The 22,163-nt window shown below is 40.1% G+C and overlaps 1 protein-coding gene across 1 annotated transcript in view; it reads left to right on the plus strand.

Moving 5' to 3' along the window:
* The first annotated feature begins 7,957 nt into the window (after positions 1-7,957).
* The window catches only part of PRKAA2 (protein kinase AMP-activated catalytic subunit alpha 2), a 79,078-nt gene continuing 64,872 nt past the window's right edge, over positions 7,958-22,163 (plus strand). Inside the window, 1 exon segment of the mRNA XM_043575090.1 lies at positions 7,958-8,162. Coding sequence (XP_043431025.1) covers positions 8,069-8,162 — 94 coding nt within the window. The 5' untranslated portion in view covers positions 7,958-8,068.

The raw sequence follows: 22,163 nt of genomic DNA on the forward strand, positions 1-22,163 counted from the left end.
AAAATATATGCCGAATTTGGATGGTTGTCCCCATCCTCACTGCTATCACCCTAGTGTAAGCGCCTATTGGCCCTCAGCTGTTTCTACTACACAATGGCCTCTCAGTTTCTCTGCTTCAACTCTTGTCCCTTTCGACTCTTTTCCACACGGCCATCCAGAGAGGTCTTTAAGTTTATGATTCATATCATGCCAGTCTCCTGTTCCAAAATCCTCCAAAAACTGTGATCACACTGTTTAAAAAGTCCGGAGTTTTTACTATAGCCTAACCAATATGATCTGGCTGTAAACATTCTTTTCTTTTCTTTTTTTTAAAGTTTATTTATTTTGAGAGAGAGAACCAGTGGGAGAAGGGCAGAGAGAGAGAGAGGGGGACAGAGGATCTGAAGCTGGCTCTGCAGTGACAGCAGCGAGCCCAATGTGGGGCTCAAAACCCTTGAACCATGAGATCATGACGTGAGCCACATATGGACGCTTAACCAACTGAGCCACCCAGGTGTCCCTGGCTCTAAGCATTCTAATTGCAACGCCATCTATTCTCATTCTTGTACTCACCACTCTGGGCACATTGGTTTTCTTGCTGTATCTTCTGTATGCTCTTTGTACTATCTCAGGGTCTTTGCTCTTGCCTCTTTGTGCAATGCTCTGATCTCAGACATTTCAATGGTTCCTTCCTTCATATAATTCTCAACTGTCTGCTCAAATGCTACATTCTCAGACTTTCTCTGACAACCCGTATAAAATGCCTGTTCAACCCTTCCCCCTTCCCCACTTTCATCTGTGCATCCATTTACTCTGCTCGTTTTTCTTTACTGCACTTGTCACTAATATTACATTAGATTATATATTTGATTGCTTGTTTATTGTCTGGCTTTCCCCCTAGAATGCGACAAAGACCCTCTCCTTGACAGGATTGTTGTCAGACTCCTCTGAGCCCAATTAGGCCCCACCCTTGGGCACCCTTAGGCTCTCCCCTTGGGCACCCACCCTTGGGCAAGAATACTACTAAGTTAGGGGCGCCTGGGTGGCCCAGTCTGTTAAGCGTCTGACTTCGGCTCAGGTCATGATCTCACGGTCTGTGAGTTCGAGCCCCGCGTCGGGCTCTGTGTTGACAGCTCAGAGCTTGGAGCCTGCTTCAGGTTCTGTGTCTCCCTCTCTCTCTGCCCCTCTCCTGCTCATGCTCTGTCTCTCTCTGTCTGAAAAATAAAAAAATAAAAAAGAATACTACTGAGTTAGTTCAGCCAGACTAATAACCCTCACTACTCAACAAAGTTCTTCATCTTTACCATCACCTTGTCCTGTTAAGTCACTTTAGCAAAGAATTACTTTTTTTTTTTTTTACTATTTTTTAAAAGTAATCTGTATGCTCAACATGGGGCTCACATTCACGAACCCATGATCAAGAGTCACATGCTCTAGCCTTTTAGTAATTTCCTACCCACTGACCCTCCCATCTTGCTCCTTGTCTATAAATCCCTACTTTTCATTATTGTATTTGGAATTGAGCCAAATCTCTCTCCTACTGTAAAACCCCAATGCAATAGCCCTTATCCTATAGGGATGGAGACACAGACACACACGCAAATATATCAATAATATAAATAATATTATAATAATATAAATAATAAAATATACCTTACCTTCCTTAAAATTATATCCTAGAAGAGTGGGTGGCTCTCAGTAGGCATTCAAAACATCTTTGTTCAATAAATGAATATATTTAGAACAAGGAATGATATACTCAGAGAAGTTGGGAATCTTTAATAGATAAAGCTAATTTTATACCACTTCTAAAACATTTCAATATTTTAAGAACAAAGGGTGAAAGGTTTATTAATAAATACTTTAAAAGGTATTAATACGTTTAATTTCATAGAATCACAACTTCAGAGTTAAGAACGCTTCAAGGGCACCTACTGCCCCACATTCTAATTAAAAAAAAGAAAGAAAGAAAAGAAACTGAATTCTTTGGTTATTTTTTAAAGGTCTGTATTCTTAGAGGGTGAATTATTTTGTCATTTACAGACCATTTGGAAATTTTGAAATTACATAATTGATCTTAAGTTTGCACTAACTAATCATGTCAAAGCTTTGTAGTTAATGCTAACAGGATTGAGCCAACAAGCCAAAGCATTAACACCCACTTGAGGTCATTAAAAGTGGATTACAAAAGACTTCAAATAATATATATACTATATTGTTTTGTCAAGGGTTGTTTGAATTCCAAAGCACGGCCATAACAAAGTTGATAATCAATTCAAGGTGACATTGATATCTCATTCAACCTCACCAATTTAAAAGTATTTAGTATAGATAGGCACTGAATTCATGCCAGGAGGGAAATAATTGATTTAGCTGATCTAAAAGTGTGTTTGAGCTTTTTTCAGGCAAGCTGTCAACACACACATGAAAGCAAGATTCTAAAAATGCCGTCAGATCCATAATGTTTATACAGCAAAGGAAACAACCTTTGTTATTCCAATTAATGCATCTGCTCTTGGAAGAAATTTGATCCAAAATGTTTTATTTTTCTCAGCTACACTGAAAATTACAATGTTGACTCACATTGAAGCAATTTAGAAATGTACTCAGCCACAAAATGGAAATGGATTACATTAAGTTTAATATCTGTGACTAGGGTACCTGCTAAAAATTACATCTCAAAGTTACATATTATATTTCCTTGAAAGGGTTTCAAGTATTGTCACACATATTGCATCTACTTATCCTTTTGGAGAAGGTTGGGCCCAGTAATATTATTCTCTCAACCTTACAAACCAGTAATAACAAATGTCAAGAGGTAAATGTGTATAGGGAAAATAATGTACCAAGAGCAGTTTGTTGATACCTTGGGCTATAGCCTACAGTACTTTCTTGTAATCTTATCTTTTTCCTTTGATAGTTTCATTTTAAAATGGGGAGTGGGGACTGGGAGTTGAATTTCCTAACAATTGAAAAGAACTTTCAGTATAATCTATTTCTTTTTTTTTTTTAATTTTTTTTTTCAACGTTTATTTATTTTTGGGAGAGAGAGAGACAGAGCATGAACGGGGGAGGGGCAGAGAGAGAGGGAGACACAGAATCGGAAACAGGCTCCAGGCTCTGAGCCGTCAGCCCAGAGCCCGACGCGGGGCTCGAACTCACGGACCGCGAGATCGTGACCTGGCTGAAGTCGGACGCTTAACCGACTGCGCCACCCAGGCGCCCCAGTATAATCTATTTTAACTCTACTAGTTTTACCAATGAGATATGAAATGATCTTTTTTTTTTTTTTTAAGTGTATTTATTTTAAGTGAGAGAGCTCATGAGCAGGGAAGGGACAGGGAGAGAGGGACCTAATCCCAGCAAGCTCCATGCTATCAGCACAGAACTTCACATGGGACTCGATCCCATCAACTGTGAGATCATGACCTGAGCTGAAATAAAGAGTTGGGCATTCAACTGACTGAGCCAGCCAGGTGCCCCTAAAGTACCTTTTTTATCAGTGAAATATTTTATCTGGTTATTTGCTTTCAAATACCTTAGGAAACAAATTAAAAAGTGCCAAGATAGACTGGGAAATGTTAACACTGTTGATAATCATCAAGGGTAGGGGTTATTTCTACTACCTAATTTGGTGTATGTTTGGAATTTTTCATAATAAAAATTAGATGATTATTGGTCTTGTAATACATAAAACATACCATCAACACAGTTCATTAATCACTGAATGTCCAACTCTTCTTATTTTATATATGTTTTAAGTTTATTTATTTATTTAGAGAGAGCACATGCGAGTGTGTGCAGAAAAGGGGCAGAAAGTAATGGAGAGAGAGAATCCCAAGCAGGCTCCAGGCTACCAGTGCAGAACCTGATGCGGGGCTCAATCTCACGAACCGTGAGAACCATGAGATCATGACCCAAGCCAAAATCAAGAGTTGGACGCTTAACCAAGCGAGCCACCCAGGGGGCCCATCAACCCTTCTTATTTTAAACTTCAGGGCAATAACAGAAATGCCTTAGGATGAATCTATAAGGTCCTACATGTTCTCCCTTATGCCTATTTCCAATCTCACTAATAACTACTGCACTAAAGATAGAAAATTATGCTTTGTAGTCAATATGCATTTGCATAAAATAAAACTATTAATTTTGACTTTTTAATTTTATTATTTTGTATTAAACGTTTTCATTTAAGTAATCTCCACACTCTACATGGGGTTCGAACTCACGACCCCAAGATCAGGAGTCACATGCTTTTCGAACTGAGCCAGCTAGGCACCCAACTTCTTTTTTTAAAGTGCTCTTCCCTATATTCTTGTTCCTTGATTCTATGGTTTAGTAACTATTTTGCTTATTTCAATTCAGCAAATATTTCTGGAATGATGTACCACTTTCTGTTAGGCCCTAGGAACAGCAGATGGGGTAGGTAATTTTTATATGTATCTATCTATGAAATATTCACTTATATATAAGTATATATGAAAAATACATGAGATATTAATATATAATAGAATTGATAGATGCTCTATTAGCTGTATGAAGAAAGTCCTATGGGGACCCCAAAGAGAAATGTGTGATCAAAAACTTGATGAATAATGTCAGAGGAAGGACAGAATTATCTTTCTATGTGCTCTATAAAGAATATTAGGGGCACCTGGGTGGCTTAGTTGGTTGAGGGTCTGACTCTTGATTTTGGCTCAGGCCACGATTCCAGGATTGTGGGATTGAGCCCTGCGCTGGGCTCAGTGCTGAGCATGGAGTCTGCTTGGGATTCTCTCTCCCTCTTCCTCGCTCCTCTACCTTGCTCACATGCCCCCCTCTTCTCTCCCTAAAAGAAAATAAAAAATGATAAAACATGAAGAGACAATCAAAGAATATGCTTCCAAAAACGTACACAAGTATTATAGAGGTGTGTGGGACAATTAATTTATAAAAATGTTATTTTTCTGGATTCAGGAATGTTTGTGTTGTCAGCTTCAAAGGATGTGTACCTAGTTGTGTTCTCTCTTTCAAATAAATACTCACTTTCATACACAAGTTTGTATTTTTTTTCCTTAAAGAGGTCCTGCACATTATAAAAACTTCAGGTGCCACACAACGTGAATCCACTTGAGTGCCTGTAATTTGCTAGGCACTATTCTGGGAGCCAAGGATCCATCAGTGAACAAAATAGAGAGAGAAAAAAAAAAAAAACCCTCTCTCTTTGAAGCTTACATTCTAGTTAGGAGTGACAAGCAAAACGAAAACATAACAAACGAGGAAATGAAATAGTATGTCAGAAAGTAAGTGCCATGGGGGAAAAAGAAACAGTTGAGAAGGGTAGGGGGAAGGAGAGCGTGCAGGGCAGAGAGTATGGGTGGGCTGGTACTTCCCATGTTAAAATAAGGTGGTCAAAGCAGGTAAGTCTCATGGGGAAGGTGACTGAGCAAAGACTTGAAGGAACTGGTTGTTGAGAATACCAGTGGAATCTAGTGTAGTATATTTGGCTAGTGGTAGTCCATTATTCTCTTATTCAGGCTCTGAGTATTTGAAGTAAAATAACCCCAAAGACCCAGTATCAGTGGGTAAAGCAGTTAATAGCTGGAGCAGGGTTGAGAACTGAATGGCTGTCTGGGGCACCAATCTAGAGATAGGTACTAAAGAACATAGGGACGCTATAGCACCACTGGAAAATAATCAAATGGGGAATATTGTTATTTACCAGAACATCTCTGTTGGTGGTGGGGGCTCAGTGGTGGTGAGACCTCCAAGGGGCATGGCACTTAAGGAGATTTGTTCTGATGAACAGTCAGGTTTGTACTCCTGGGGAGGGTGAGGCAGTTGGGAACCACATCCGAAATGCCCCAGGGCAACAGGAGGCTGCTCCCTGCCAATGAGAGAGTGGTGCTTTCCCAACCTTCTCAGCCCTTAGGGTTCAATCTTGCTGCCAAACTGAGGTCAGGAAGACAGCTAAACGTATAAGCTTGAAGTATACATTGTTGGCCTGCCCTAGACATAACTATGAGAATGAGACTCCAATCGTGAACATTTTAAATGTTCTCAGAACAGCACATTTGGTTTTCTCTGGCAGCTGTGGTATGGTAGAGAGACCAAAGGACAAGTCGGAAGTGCATAGGGGTTCTGATGCGTCTGCCACTTAGCCGATTTAAGTTTTACTATCTACAAAATGGGGGTAATAATAAGTTTCTTTTATGGCAGTCAAATGAGATCATTGTGTTCAAATGAACGTTTTAATCAGCGAAGTATATACTTGTCGGCATAATAATAAAGCTACAAGGTCGTTCACAGTTGCTGGGTAAGGATCATAGTTATGAAGTATATAATAACAAGTTGTAATTATCGAGGAGTAAAGATGGTGTGTAAAATGCTTTAAAATCTCCATTTATAATCTGCCTTCGTGGCGAATCAAGAAAACAATCTAACAGACTTTTCAATGTCTTTTACTGGTATATCAGAAGAAGAGACATACATCATCTGTCTCAAAAGCAAAATTAAGTATTCTGTTTTCTTACTTATTTGAACGAATACCCAAATGAAGGTTCAGCATTAAAAATAACTGGCTGTTTTCTCCCAATTGCCAGCTAGGTAGAGTGATTCTTAAGTGATACTTCTTGTCAGCAAGAAAGATGATCCCAAGAATGAACGAAAATAGCCTCTGTTCAACAGCTGTGATATTTATAATTTATAAGCTGTGATCATCTCTCATCAGATTGCCTTGGTGTCTGAACAAGAAAGGATGCATGTTTGCCATTTGTGTATCTATCACTTCTCAGAAAATAAACTTTTATTACATTTTATTCTTTCTGATCAATACATTTCTCTCTTTACACATAAACAGTGTGATAAGAGGCTTCCTGTTTGAGGAGCATGACCTTGAAACTCTAGTGTTATGCACAATGTTAAGTATGTTCAACTACTCCGTAAACATTCCGTTCCAATCATCAAATCATTTTTAAGCACTAAAAGGCAACCCTGAAGACTCGGACCACATGGAAGGAAGAAAGGGAGGGAGGATGGGAGAGATCAATTCATAACGAAATTCTTGTCAGTCTTTAATACTGTGCCTGCGTGTCACGCTTCCAGTTTCCTCTCACCCTTCTCCCCTACTTCGATCTCTTATTTTTCTTTATGTCCTTATATCGCCCTTGCTCTTCACAATTCTCTAGGTCCTTTATGTATTTTACTTGCTTTGCTCATTACATTGTTTCCCTTTTCATTTCACTATTGCCCCCTTTGGGCAACTCTACGACCAGCTAAATCTACACTTTATATAAGCATGTGCTAAATTACAATCGAGCAAAAATCGTGACTGTGCGTTCCTGGAGAACTAAATGCAAATCAGAACTGAGAGCTGTTGGGGAGAGAGCTCTTGCACCACAGGGCAAGAGAACGGAGAATTACAAAACGCACAGTGGAGAACAACTGAAGAGAGCACAAGTATTGCGTCCTCTGTGTGCCAAGACCTGCATCAGAAACACCCCGCCCATGACTCGAAAAACTTCCCCCTAGCGCTCCGCAGACTGACCTTCGATCGAGGCCCTTCCCCACCGCCGCCTCCCCCTGACGTCCCTTACACCCGCACTTTAGACTTCCCGTCCCTCTCTCCCCACACCTCAGGCCTGCCTCTCTTCAAATTCGATTCCCACGTCGCCGCACGCCGACGCTCGGCCCCTCTCGGCTCACACGTTAGCTCCCCTCGGTTTCTCCCACGGCGGGTTCCGAAGCCGGCTCCCGCGCTAGGCGCCCCCCACAGGTGGAGGGGTCACCCCCCTCCCTGCCTCGCTCCCTCCCCCGCACACCTGGCTGCCCCCAGGCCCGCCCCGCCCCCCTCCGGCGCCCCGCCCAGCCCCCAGCCGCCGCCGCCGCCGCCGCTCGCGCCCGGACGCTCCCACGCCGCCGCCGCCGCCGCCGCCGCCGCCTCCCGCGCGCCGCGCCCGCCCCGCGCCCCTCGGCGACTCGGGCCTCCCCCCACCCCCCCGCCGCGGGCCCGCTGCACTGTGGGTAGGCGGCGGCCACACTGAGGAGCCCGCGGCGGCGGCCGCACTCGCACGGAGGAGCCGGCGGCGGAGCGAGGCTGCGCGCGCCGAAGATGGCTGAGAAGCAGAAGCACGACGGGCGGGTGAAGATCGGACACTACGTGCTGGGTGACACGCTGGGCGTCGGCACCTTCGGCAAAGTGAAGAGTTGAGTACGCGCCGGAGGCCGCCGCGCGGGGCTGTCCGCTCGCAGGAGGCCGGGCCGGGCGGCGGGAGCCCGGCGCGCCCAGGGCCGCGGGCGGGCGCGGGCCTGGCGGCAGGTGGAGCGGGCCCGGGAGCCCCGCGAGGGCGGGCGTGGGGGCGGCGGCGGGGACGACGGCGGGCCCGGGGTGTGACCGGCGGTCCGTGCCCGGGTGGGTGACGCCGGAGGTCGGGCTGGGGGGCAGGGTGCCTTGCAGCGGAGTCGGTGTGGGCGGCGCCGGGGAGTAAGACCCGGTGCCGGTGAGCGAGTTTCCAGCGCCTCAGGTGCCTTGCTGGGTGCTTCGCGTGTGAGCTCATTTCATCCTTGCGGCGACTCGGCGCAGGTGTTGTCCTCACCTTGAAGGTGGGAAAACGGGGACCCCTAGAGGTTTGGGAACGAGCCCAAGGTCACACCGAAATTGGCAGAAGCAGGATGAGGTGCAAAATGTCTTCCAGTACTGGCCAGGCCGGGAGGTGCCTGCCGTCCGACGCTCGTGCTCCGGGACTCGGGTTGGTGGGGCGGACGCTTTCGGGCAGGTTCCCAGGGCCTGCAGGTGGGGGCGTGAACGCAGGGAGGCCGCTGCAGCGGGTCTGGGCCCGGTTAGATCTGGGGGTCTCAAGGGTGCTTGGCGTGTGGAAAGAAGTCTAGGAAGGCTTCTGGAATGGGGACAGATTAAAGGTTCCTTGGTGTTGGCCCTCGGAGCGTGCCGGGCTCAGGAGGCCAGAACTGCTAAGACCTGTCCAGCTGAGGTCTGTTTTCTTGGTGATGGGATCCCATTTTGGGTGTAGAAAAACAGGCTGCTTTTGAACGTCATTTTATTTTTTTTTTTTACTTGTTACTAGTTAAGTATTGAACCTTTTTTTTTTTTTGATGTTAAGAGGAGTCACATGGGGTTTTATTAATCTGTCCTGTCTTCAGAATTAGAGCCAGCTTATTAGAAATACTTTCCGTTGGATTGTTGTAAATCCAGAATTACAAGTCAAACGTCAGCTTTTTTCTTTTGCTGTAGGCAGTCTGAGATTTTACTCTCAGGCCTTTAGTTCCCTGTAAACTTCATATTTTAAGCCTCCAGTCAAAGGTGTTAAATAGGTAGAAGGAACTCGTTCATTCCCGTGGCATAGATCATCTTATTTACTTGCACGTGTCTGATGCTGTTTTATTCGGAAGGCACTTGCCGAGCACCTGCTGTGTGCTAGGCATCATTCTAGGCGGTGGGGATACAATAAGGAACACAGCCACATTAAAATCTCTCCTTTGGGGCGCCTGGGTGGCTCAGTTGGTTAAGCGTCTGACTTCGGCTCAGGTCATGATCTCGCGGTCTGTGAGTTTGAGCCCCGCATCGGGCTCTGTGCTGACAGCTCAGACCCTGGAGCCTGCTTTGGATTCTCTGTCTCCCCCTCTCTCTACCCCTCCCCTGCTCACGCTCTGTGTCTCTCTGTCTCTGGATGATAAATAAACGTTAAAAAAGATTAAATAAAATCTCTCCTTTTGTGGAGCTTATGTTCTAGTAGGAGGAGACAAAAGATCAGAATATATGTGTAAAATATGTAGTCAGTTTAGTGCTACTGAGAAAAATGAATCAGGGAGGAGACAGTGAGTTTTGTGAGGTTAGCAGTTTTCAATAAGGTGGTCAGGCCAAGTCTCACAGGCAAGGTGGTATTTGTGTAAAGACCTGAAAAGTTTGTAAAAATCTTTGCAGTACTATGTGCGCCATAAAGTCCTGGGGTATTATAAAAGGCTTCCTAGAGCGGCTAGCCAAGAGGATATATTTAGGATGAAAATAGGAAGATCCAAGCATTAGATTCATGCCTGTAAGGTTACTTGCCATTCAGTGTCATTACTGAGGGCTACCATGTCATGACATGATCCATTTACTCAGGCAAGCTGTGCCTCTGCCATCTGGGCATGTATACCCTCAAAGTTATATAACTTACCCTGTATCCTTTCAAACTGTGTTAAAATGTTTGTCGTTTTGAATTCTTACATAATTTGAATGTAGACGAAAACACCCATCAGATCAACTGGCCCATTGTCAAAGGACGACTTAAATCTCTTTTGTATATACTCTTGAGCAGCTTCCAGGCACTGGCTTCTTAAAATATAAACCAGTGGAAGGTACGCTGATTTATGAGAAATCCTTTTCCTGGAGGGCCCAGTCTAATGAACAATCGGAGGAGTGTTTTTAACACCATGTTGGAGCCTCTCTAAAGTTAGACTCTGATTTCCCATCCCGGATTAGAAGTAGTACAGTTGCTCAATAAAAATGGTAGAAATTGCTGTAGTCAGTCTTATTTAATTCTTCAGGGGACCACAAACAAAAGTACACGTATTTTTAAAAACTTGTATTTTTGGGGGCGTCTGGGTTCAGTGTCCAGGTCAGTCAGTTCAGTGTCCAGCTCAGGTCATGATCTCACAGTTTGTGAGTTCAAAGCCCACATGAGGCTCTCTGCTGTCATCGTGGAGCCTGCTTGGGATCCTCTGTCTCCCTCTCCCCCTCCCCCACTCTCTCTCTCAAAAACAAACATTTAAAAAATGTATTTTTTAAAAAGAAAAATATACCTTTATTGAGGCATGTTTACGTATCATAAAATTCACCCATTTAAAATATATGATTCATTAATTTTTAGTAACTTTATTGATGATGCAGCCATCATCATAGATGGAACCAACATCAACTTTAAAACATTTTTATCGCCACAGTAAGATCCCTCATGTTCATTTACAGTTCATCTTTGTTCCCACCAGCAGCCTCAGGAAACCCCTAATCTGTTTTCTGTCTGAATAAACTTTATTTCTCTGGACACTTCTGATAAATAGGATCATTCAATATGGAGTCTTTCATATTTCCTTTAACGATGTGTTTAGGCTTATGCATGCGGTAACGTGTCAATAGTTTATTCCTTTTTATTGCTAAATAACGTTCCATTGTGTGGACCTGCCACTTTCTGCCTGTACATTGACCAGTTGATGGACACTGTTTTCAGTTTGGGGCTATTACAAATAATGCTACCACAGGGATGCCTCGGTGACTCAGTCAGTTAAGCGTCTGACTTCGGCTCAGGTCATGATCTCACGGTCTGTGAGTTCGAGCCCCACGTCAGGCTCTGTGCTGACAGCTCAGAGCCTGGAGCCTGCTTTGGATTCTGTGTCTCTCTCTCTCTCTGCCCCTCCCCTGTTTGCGCTCTCTGTCTCAAAGATAAAAATGTTAAAAAAAAAATTTACGAATAATGCTACCACAAATAATTGGATGCAAATCTTTGGGCACATGTTTTCATATATCTTGGTCAGGTACCTAGGAGAAGAATTGTTGGGACATACCATAGTTTGTATGTTTAGCTTTTTGAAAAACTGCAAACTTTTCAAAAGTGGTTGTACCATTTTACTATCCTACCCACAATGTATGAAGGTTCTCCTTTCTCTACATCCTTACCAACATTTGTTGTTGTGTGTTTTAAAGGCATTTTGATGGGTGGAAATGGTGTCCATTGTGGCTTTAATTTGCATTTGTTAATGATTAATGATACTAACTATCTTCAGATACTCATTAGCCATATATTTATTGTCTTGGGTGAGATATCTCTTCATATCTTTTGCTCATCTCATGAGCTGAATTAGAAGAATTCTTTACAAATTTTGGGTCCAAGTCCCTTATTGGATGCAGTCTGTAAATATTTTCTCCTAATCTGTTTGACTTTTCATTTTCTTAACGGTGTCTTTTGAAGTTTAAAAGTTTTGAATTTTCATGAGGTCCAATTTATTGATTCTTGTTTTTATGGACCTTGCTTTTGATGCTATATCCAAGAAATCTTTGCTTTAGATCTCAAGGATTTTCTCTTACGTTGTCTTCTAAATATTTTGTTTTAGCCCTCACATTTAAGTGTATGACCCATTTTGAGTTAATTTTTGAGTATAAGAGGAGGTTCTAAGATCAGCTTTTTGAATGAATACCCAGTTGTTCCAGTACAATTGAAATGTATTGAAAACATATTTTTAATTGTTATATAGATTTAGACCTTGTAAAGTTAATTTCTACTAAATAACTTAATGATAGATGATTTAGTTTTTTTTTTTAAGTTTTTTATTTGAGAGAGACAGGTAGAGAATCTCAAGCAGGCTCCATGCCATCAGCACAGAGCCCGACGTGGGGTTCACCTCAGTAACTGTGAAATCATGACCTAAGCCCAAATCAAGAGTTGGACACTTAACTGACTGAGCCATTCAGGCGCCCCGGTGATTTGGTTTTACATGGTTTTAAAAACATGGAAATGGAAGAGTAAGTAGCATTATTTTTGTGTGTGCCTTTTCTCTTTAACTGTTAGGCTAATTACAGATTTTTAAGATTTAACTTGGTGTATCAACTTATAGGCCAACGTTAGGTACGATAAGCAAAAATTGAAAGTGGCATAATTTTCATTTGATAGCACTTGTTTCAAGTCATTTTTTAAAAGTATAAAGAACTTCTTTTTGCTGTTAAATAATGGAAGGTTTATTTAAAAAGTTCTAAACTAGGGGCGCCTGGGTGGCGCAGTCGGTTAAGCATCCGACTTCAGCCAGGTCGCGATCTCGCGGTCCGTGAGTTCGAGCCCCGCGTCGGGCTCTGAGCTGATGGCTCAGAGCCTGGAGCTTGTTTCCGATTCTGTGTCTCCCTCTCTCTCTGCCCCTCGCCCGTTCATGTTCTGTCTCTCTCTGTCCCAAAAATAAATAAACGTTAAAAAAAAAAAATTTAAAAAAAAAAAAAAAATAAAAAGTTCTAAACTGATTTTCTCCATTGTTTTGTTAGATTACCAGAGAAGTGCTATGGAAACAAGTGATGTAGGCTGACAGAATTTAAAAGTAATGCTTTTTATCTACTTAAATTTTTTCTCCACATTGATTTAGTTCATATTCTTTCCAGGGTAGGGTAGAACTGCTTGAGAACTGTTGAAGAGCTCTTGGATTTGGACTCGTTCAGCTCTTATCTCAATAGTAAAGATGATAGAAATACAAGAATAGATTTGTTGTTTGTGTTATACAAAGACTGATTCAAGAATATATGTAATACAATGCTAATTATTTATTTGAAAAGCAGCCTGCGTTTTCAAGGTGAGTACTGATAGATTTGGTTTATGAAATATTTACTCTTTGTCCGAAGACACCACTGGATACTTTGCAATCACATTAGCCTTTTTCTAGCTAGTAGTTTCATCAAGGAATTACCTTCTCTGTTTTTCAGATAGTTCTGTGAATGGCCCACAGACTTGGCTTTCAGGATATTGTACTAATTCCCCACTTATTTATTTACTGTTTCCTCACTTAACAGGAAAGATAAGCAGATGGAATTTTTATTATATTTTTTAAGTAGGCTTCATGCCCAGTGTGGAGCTGAATGTGGGGCTTGAACTCATGACCCTGAGATCGAGACCTGAGCTGAGATCAAGAGTCCGAGGCTTAAGTGAGCTCTCCAGGTGCTCCTTCTTATTACATTTTTAAAAACAAGCAGTGTTACATTTTTTGAAATGTTACGAGTTCTAAATGACAAGTTGAATATTGGACAACTACCTGGTCAGTTGGTGGACCAGAATGTTGTACCTGTGGCATACTGGCCCCTGCTGGGATTGTTTTTGACTTCCTGGGCCTTGTTTTCTTTTTCTCCTAAAGGAGAGCGCTAGAACATGTAATCTATTGGATCCTTTCCAACTTTAAACTGATGATTAAAAAGATTTAATTCCTCCAAATGGGTATTTTTAATTGTTCCTTCTCGATTAATGGAAATTTGAGTTACTGAAGACCAGAGCTGAAATGTAGATGTAATGGAGAACAAAAGAAAAGGGAAACACATCTGTAACAATTTAGTGATAAAAGCTACAACTCAAGGGGCACCTGGGTGGTTCAGTTGGTTAAGCCTCTGACTTCAGCTCAGGTCATGATCTCTCTGCTCATGAGTTTGAGCCTCATCCTGGGCTCTGTGCTGACAGCTTGAAGCTCGAAGCCGGGAGCCTGCTTCAGATTTTGTCTCCCTCTCTCTGTCCCTCCCCTGCTCAAGCTCTTGTCTGTCTGTCTGTCTGTCTGTCTGTCTCTCTCTCTCAAATATAAACATTTAAAAAAAAAAAAAGCTACAACTAGACTCATTTTTTTAATATTTTAAGTACTATAAAATGCACTTGATTGTATTTATTCCCCAGAATAATCTTGAGTTTGTTATTATCTCCATTTTACAAATGACGAAATTGAGAATCCTATACCTTAAGTGACTTGCTCAAGGTCACAGTGCTAGGTAAGTGGCAGAATTGGCAATCATAAGCCAGATTTTCTGACTCCAGAGTCTGTGTTCCATGCAGTGTAAAGTCAAGATGCATAGTGTGTTGTTTTGAGTTTTAAATCTATAAGAATGTAATTTCACATATCTGTAGGTATTCATCAAGTATTAAAAAAGATTGATGTTTCATTTTAGTTCGCATTTAGAATAAAATTGTTCTTTGAAAATCCATCATATGCATGATTAAAATTTATTTTTTCATATTCCTAACTTTAATGCCTTAATCCATTCCTTATATGGATGAACATGCTGAATTCTGACAGTTTTAAACCAAATTTCTTGTAAATACCAGGTATTTCAGTTTTTTCTTATTATGAAAGTAACCCTGACTAAAGATTACCAGTAACCTTTAGTAACCAAAGTAAAGAGAACTTACAAAAACGATTTGATGTCCTAGAAGGAACATAGGTCTAAGAAGGCTTTAGCCCTGGATTTTAATTCCATTTTACCACTAGTTATGTGGCTTTGGGAAAACTAGTAACCTTCTTTGAGCCTGTTTCCTCCTTTGTAAAATGGCAATAACAGCATTCGGCCTACTGCCTTCTAGAATTTTTATGAGGATTAAATGAGGTACATAAAATGGCTTTAAAGAATGATAAAGTGGCAGTGTTGAGAAGATGCCTGGGTGCATGGGTGTTGTGAATCAATTCTGCAGTCTCTGTGAAGTGTTAGTAAGTGTTTGCTGTGTTCAAATATGCCTTCAGTTCTGATAGAGACATGGAGACAGAGCTGTAACAATTTGCCCGTTTTTTGGATGCCTACATTGAAGGAAGTTCTAAATGACTAACTTGCTTGTGTTATGTGATAATTACTAATTTTTTTTATTGAAATGCAGTTGTTTTTGGGTAAGTCATGTAATTTTTTTCCCCACAAACATGAAAAATGACTAAAATAAGAAAAAGGCAAGTAATAGTGGATGTTCATATAACTTACTACCTGAACTGATTTTACTTTTAAAATTATTCAGATTCTAAGCAAGTGTTAAACAGTAGTTCCAAATAATAAAGATATATTTCTACTCAAGTACTAGAAGGTTAGTGTTTAGGGGCTCCTGGGTAGCTCAAGTCAGTTAAAACGTCCAGCCTCAGCTCAGGTCATGATCTCATGGTTTGTGAGTTCGAGCCCCACGTCTGACTCTGTGTTGACAGCGTGGAGCCTGGTTGGGATTCTGTGTCTCCCTCTCTCTCTGCCCCTCCCCTGCTCTCTCTGTCTCTCTCTCAAAAATAAATAAATGTTAGAAGAAATTTTTTAGGAGGTTAGTGTTTGAATCAAAATCAATTCAGTGGTATCTCTCAAAAATTGGATAAAGGATGTGGTGTTTAGACTTTTTTTTCCCCCTGACTTCTGTATGGGGTAGATGATTTCAGCATTGATAATTTGGTCCTTAATTTCTGAATGGATTTTGTTCCTTTTGTGTAATCAGTTCATGGGACTCTCAGAAGATGTTTTTTTTCCCTTAAGAAACAATGTTAAAAATGGTGGATAGGTTCAAAGTAAGTGCACAAAGGCAACATGGTATATAGTACAAAGACCATTGGATTTGGAAGACCTAGGGTGGAACGTTTGCTATGTTGTAAGTCCGCTGCGTGGCCTTAAAGTCACTTGATCTGTAAAAAAAGGGAATAATACCACATGTTCTCTTACATTGTTGTGAGAAGAACATAGAAAAAATGTAGGTGAAGAGACCCTCATAAGTCCTTAACTCTTATGTAATTTTATGTAAGTAGGTCTTATGTATATAAACCCCATAATTAGTTGAATTCTGAGAATAACCTGTGATCTGGTTCTGAGACCAGAAGTTTATTTAATGAGGGGGAGGAAGACTTTACGATCTTCTGTTTAGTGTTTCCCAGCTCTCTTCTGATATTTTTTTCTGATGTGTTCAGAAAACTCTGAGTCTCTAGATGCTGCTCACTATCACCCTCTCCTATATACTACTCCCCGTGCATAGGTGTGAACGTGTAACTGACTTATATTCCAGATCCTGTGGCTGCAATCACAGATCTCTTGAGAAAAGGAGGCAGAAGTTAGGAGAAGGAAAAGAATGTAAGCAGCAGCTGGCATTTTTTATTTATAAAGGGTCATTTTTAAGGCTCTACTTAGAGTAGAACCAAAATTAATACAGTTCATTTTTTTAAACTACAGAAAATGCACTTTGTGTTCAAAATGTCTTTGTACCAAACTTTCTCTCAGTATATGTGTGTAAATTCAGAGAGGATTTTGGAAGTTTGATCATAGACTGAAATAATTACTTCAGTTCTGTGGACTTTATCCCTTTCCCATGCTGACACAGCACTGCTTATAGTGTTTCTTTGTTTGTTTGTTTTGGTAAAAACATACCAAAATATTAATTTATCTTGTCATCCATGTTAGTTTTCCTTAAAACATTTGGTAGTATTTGTAATGGTGACACCCATTTATTCCTCTGGGATTCTTGTACTTTCCTTGATGATAGGGAAAATATTTTATAGAGAAAGTGATTTTTTTGAGTCAGGCTGATAATTTGACCTAGCAGAAGATCTAATCTCACATCCTTTAAGAGATAACGAGTAAGTGGGTAGCACAAGATTCCTAAAATACTCAATGTGTTATAAGTAGAGCAAATCTATCTAGTATATGTATCCGATAAAAACATAAGAGCACCTTGAATCAGGTTGAATGGGTTTTTATCTGTTAAATGGCTGAAATGCATATACAAAGCAATGTGTTTATTTTGAAATGTAGTGCGCCATTTTATTTTTAGTATAGTGTATTAAGGAAAGAATTTCAGGCAGCTCTTATCTCTGCTAATAATAGAAACCTTTTTCACCCCTTCAAGGGAACAGTATTCTTGCTTAAGTGCTGTCTTATGTTTAACCATGTTTGCCTCTGATAAATTTTACCATATTTTTTTAGGTGGTGCCTTTGTTTTTAAAGTGGTAATCTTTTTAAACCTGCCATTAGGTTTTTTTTTTTAAACAACTTTTTATATGGTTAAGGAAAATGGTCAAATCTTGCAATAAACATGTCTCAGTCTGAATGCCCATGTATTACTAAGATACTTCTTTTCAGAAAATTTTCTTCATATTATTTATACAGTCTTATATAGTGTTAAATACATGACCAGTAGTATTAAATATATGTTCACATTTAACGTTTCTTAACTCCTAAATTATGAATTGGTTATAAGGTAGTTTATCTAGCTGTCATAATTGAAAATCATGGAATTAAAAAATTTGAATATACCATAATTTTTTTCCAAATTCTCATTTTACTTGATAAATACTATAAATATCAGTTAATTTCATTTTCTTTTTAAAGGTGTTTGAATATAGATTGGCACTATATGGTATTCCATACTTCACTTCTCCCAGGCTTAGTTAATGAGATAATAAAACTGATATGTATTTAGCATTTACTGTGCTTAGTCATTTTGGATTTTACGCAGAATATTTTTACCCGTATTAAAAATGTGGCAATGATGCTGCTACAGCTGATTTACTAATTTAAAACAAAGTGGGAAATATTCATTGGGAATTTACCTAAATGAATCTTGTCTCACATTTGAATTCTAAGTCAAATATATGATGAATCCACCTTTTACTCAGATTGATATCAGCTTCTACCTAGTGCTCTACTAATTCACCGTTAGACAGTGTAACAGTTATACTATATGTTGTAAACTTGATTTCAGCAAGAATTTGACTTTGTGTCTTACAGTAACTTTGTGGATAAGATGAAGAAATGTGCTGTATGTGGTTTATTGCTGCTGAATAACTATTCCCGAAGAAACCAGGTGTCATCCTAAGGGGAAATCTTGGATCTTGACTCTATTTAATTAGTAATATTTCCTATTTGGGATGGTACAAAGCTAGATGAGGCGATTAATAGACAAATTACAAAAGCAGAATTTAAATTTATATTAACACTTAGACTGCTGTGCAAAAACCAAGAAGGTGAAATTGAATAGGGGCAAGTGTAAAATCTAGCACTTAAGTTAAAAACAAAGAAGAGGTGCATAAAAGACTAGAACAGTTTGACACTCGTTCTTGAAATGTTGGAGTTTTAGCTGACTATAACCTGAGGAAGTGTATGTTTTGAATGCTTTAAATGTAAAAATTGTTACCACATGGAAAATAGATGTATAGAGACCATATTAGCTGGTAGTTTTAGAGGGAGTGTAGTTCTGTACTTGGGCTTAATCTAAATTTTGAATATTGAAATCATTTTTTGGCACTACAATTTGCAAAACTTAGCCAATCATATTTCAGAGAATGACCCTTATAATTAGGAAGCCCCAAAAGAATGCCATGTGAAATACAGTAAAGGAAACATTTTTTATACTATAGAAAATGTATTTTCAGTGTGATAGATGTTTTTGAATAGCTGAAGTACCATCATCTAGCAAAAGGAGTCACCATGTTCAGTGATGTTTTGAAGGATATAGCTAGTACTATTGGGTGAATATTTTAAGAGGCAAATTATAATCCGGAATAATGAGGATCTTTCTATCAAGGAGCTTGTTTAGGAATGGTACAACTTATACTCTAAATCAGTTAGGTTTCTTTTTTTAAAAAATTTTTTTCTTAATGTTTATTTTTGAGAGAGAAAGCACAAGTGGGGGATAGGTAGAGAAAGAGGGAGACACAGAATCCGAGGCAGGCTCCAGGCTCTGAGTTGTCAGCACAGAGCCTGATGTGGGACTTGAACCCACAAAGTGCCAGTTCATGACCTGAGCTGAAGTCAGGCACTCAACCGACTGAGCCACCCACACGTCCCCAGATCAGTTAGATTTCTGTCATTGACACATTTACTTAGATCCTGTATGGTTAGCTATCAAAATTGTTGCCACAAAATTCCTATTTTGAATGGAAGGTTGGCATAAATAATTTATAAAGTTCTTTTTAACTTCAATATTCTATTAGTGCATGAACATTTTTTCTAATGTGATTAACTTCCACACCTGCTGTGACTTTAAACTTGTATCAAATCAACCTCCTAGTCAAGAACAATTAGAAAATTTGGAGGAAATGAAAAAAATCTGTTTGAAGTCAGCCAAGACTTGGGTGGTCAGTGTCCCAGTGAGAAGAAAAATGTATTGGAGTGAGTCTGATACTTTGGCTTTTCTCTTGGTCATTTGCTAATTTGTAATTATGGTACATGTGAAAAGCCAAACAGATAGCAGTGGCTAAAAGGCAGAAAAGATGAGCAGAACTTGAGTCTTGGTGAGAAGGCAGTTGACAACTTATCAAGAAGGAGAGCCCCTCGTAAACAGTTGGGTTTCTGGTTGCAGCCCTCTGAGGACCGAAATCCTTTTTAGAATCAGCTTAATTTCACACTTATTAAGATGATCTCCTTCCTATCTTTATTCTTTGGCGGAAATAAAATCATCTGGAGCTTGTACAGTTTTTTCATGTACGGTGTTCAACATTCTAGGAGACAAGGCCAAGATAACAGGAACAGACTCATGGGCGATTCAGATATTAAAGTTATCAGACATGGACTTTAAAATAACTTATATGTTAAAGATGGAGAATTTTAGCAGAGATCTAGAATCTATAAAAATAGGGAATTCTGTAACTGGAAAATATAATAATTGAGTTAGGACTCCATGGATGCTTTAAAGCAAATTAGATTGTGTTGCAGAGAGAATTGTGAACTGCAAGAAAAGTCAGAAGAAACATCCAGACTGAACCATAGGGAGACAAAGTGATAGAAAGTGAAAGAGACCTATAGAAATAACAGTGAAAAGTCTAACATGTGTTAATGGAACCTGTAGAGAAAAAAGTCATTGTAGGCTTTTTTTCCCCCCTTGTAGAAAGGTGACCTCAGACGTACTTTCTTCTTCTTTTTTTTAATTTATTTTTTTTAAATGTTTATTTATTTTTGATGGGGAGTGAGACAGAATGTGAGGTGAGGGGGGCGGGCAGAGAGAGAGGGAGACAAAGAAACCAAAACAGGCTCCAGGCTCCCAGCTGTCATCACAGAACCCGATGTGGGGCTCAAACTCACAAACTGTGTGATCACGACCTGAGCTGAAATCAAGAGTTGGACACTGAACCAGTTGAGCCACCCAAGTGCTCCTACCTTCTTTTAATGTAGTTTTTTTTAACATATACCAAGATACCAAGATGTGATTTCTCAGTTACCACACACCAGTATTTACTTTGAAAATGACCTGTGATTGTTGAATTACATGTGGACTGGGAGGTCTCTGAAGGGACGTGTAATACTCCAAGGAACTATATTACTACCTCACTGTTTCACCAGCATTAAACTTGTGTAGAAAAAGATACTCCAGCTCCCCTTTATGATGTCTCTCCTAATTCAATGCATCCCCTGTGGGAGGCTTAGAAGCTGCTTGAGGGGACAGTTATTTGATGTGGTTACTGTTTGAGGCTTACAAATGCTGGAGTAGATTTTATCCATTCATGTGAGTGTCATCCCCCACAACCTCTTCTGTCTGTGTGATATGGGCTCTGGGAAGCAGGGATTAGATATTTTAACTCCTGATGAAGATGTGTTTGTTTCTACCATACTGATAGGCTGTTTCTAGTCCTAATTCTTTCTAAAAAACTAAAACTGGTATTAGATTACTACCAGTTGTGTCCTGTGAGCATGGATGTTATTTTGAACATAAGACCACTGATGATTGTAAGACTGGGGCACTGTGCAGGTCCAGAAGGAGGGAGACAGGGAATTGGGGAAGTAGCAGTATTTGAAGAGACAATGGCAGACAGTTTTCCAAGTCTGATAAACACATCAAACCACAGATTCAAAGCTTATGAACCTCAAGCAGAATAAATGTAGGAAAATAATGCCTAGGTACATCATTGAAAAACTGCTTAAAACTGGTTCCCTTTGCTTCAGGCTTTCCTGTAATGGAGTGGACTGCATCTGTTTGTACAGAAATGGGAGAAAGTGTTGAGAAAAAATCTTAAAAGTAGTCAGGAGATACTGTCTTCAAAGGAACAATAAGCTAATTTTCTGAACAAAGCAAGGACACAGTAGAATAATATTCTGTTCCACCTATAATTAAAAAAATTTTTTTAATGTTTATTTTTGAGAGAGACAGCATGAACAGGGGAGGGACAGAGAGAGAGGCAGACACAGAATCTGAAGCAGGCTCCAGGCTCTAGGCTCTGAGCTGTCAGCACACAGCCCGACGCGGGGCTCCAACCCATGAGCTGTGAGATCATGACCTGAGCTGAAGTTGGACGCTTAACTGACTGAGCCACCCAGGCGCCCCCTGTTCAACCTATAATTTTGTAATACTTTGTAATATTTTATAATATTTTTCAAAATTGTAAAATTTTGTGATGTAATTTTGTAACATCTGTTCAGCCTATAATTTTGTACCCGACAAAAATATCCTTCAAAAATAAAGATGAGCATACATTTCAGATGAGCATAGTTTGAGGGAATTCACCTGCAGACCCATAGTAAAGGGAATACCAAAGGGAATTCTTTCAGGCAGAAAGAAAATGATACTTTCCCAAATGGAAGCAGGAGGAAATGAAGAGCATTGCAAAGGGTAAATATGTGGGTAACTAAACAGATAACTGATGATACAAAATAATAACATCTTTTGAGATTTAAAATATATGCAGGAATTAAATACACCAACAGCAAAAGTGGGAGAGGAAGCATAGAGCTAATGTGTTCTGAAATTCTTGATTGTCTAGGAAATGGT

The sequence above is a fragment of the Prionailurus bengalensis genome, chromosome C1 (assembly GCF_016509475.1).
Source record: "Prionailurus bengalensis isolate Pbe53 chromosome C1, Fcat_Pben_1.1_paternal_pri, whole genome shotgun sequence".
NCBI classification, from domain to species: domain Eukaryota; kingdom Metazoa; phylum Chordata; class Mammalia; order Carnivora; family Felidae; genus Prionailurus; species Prionailurus bengalensis.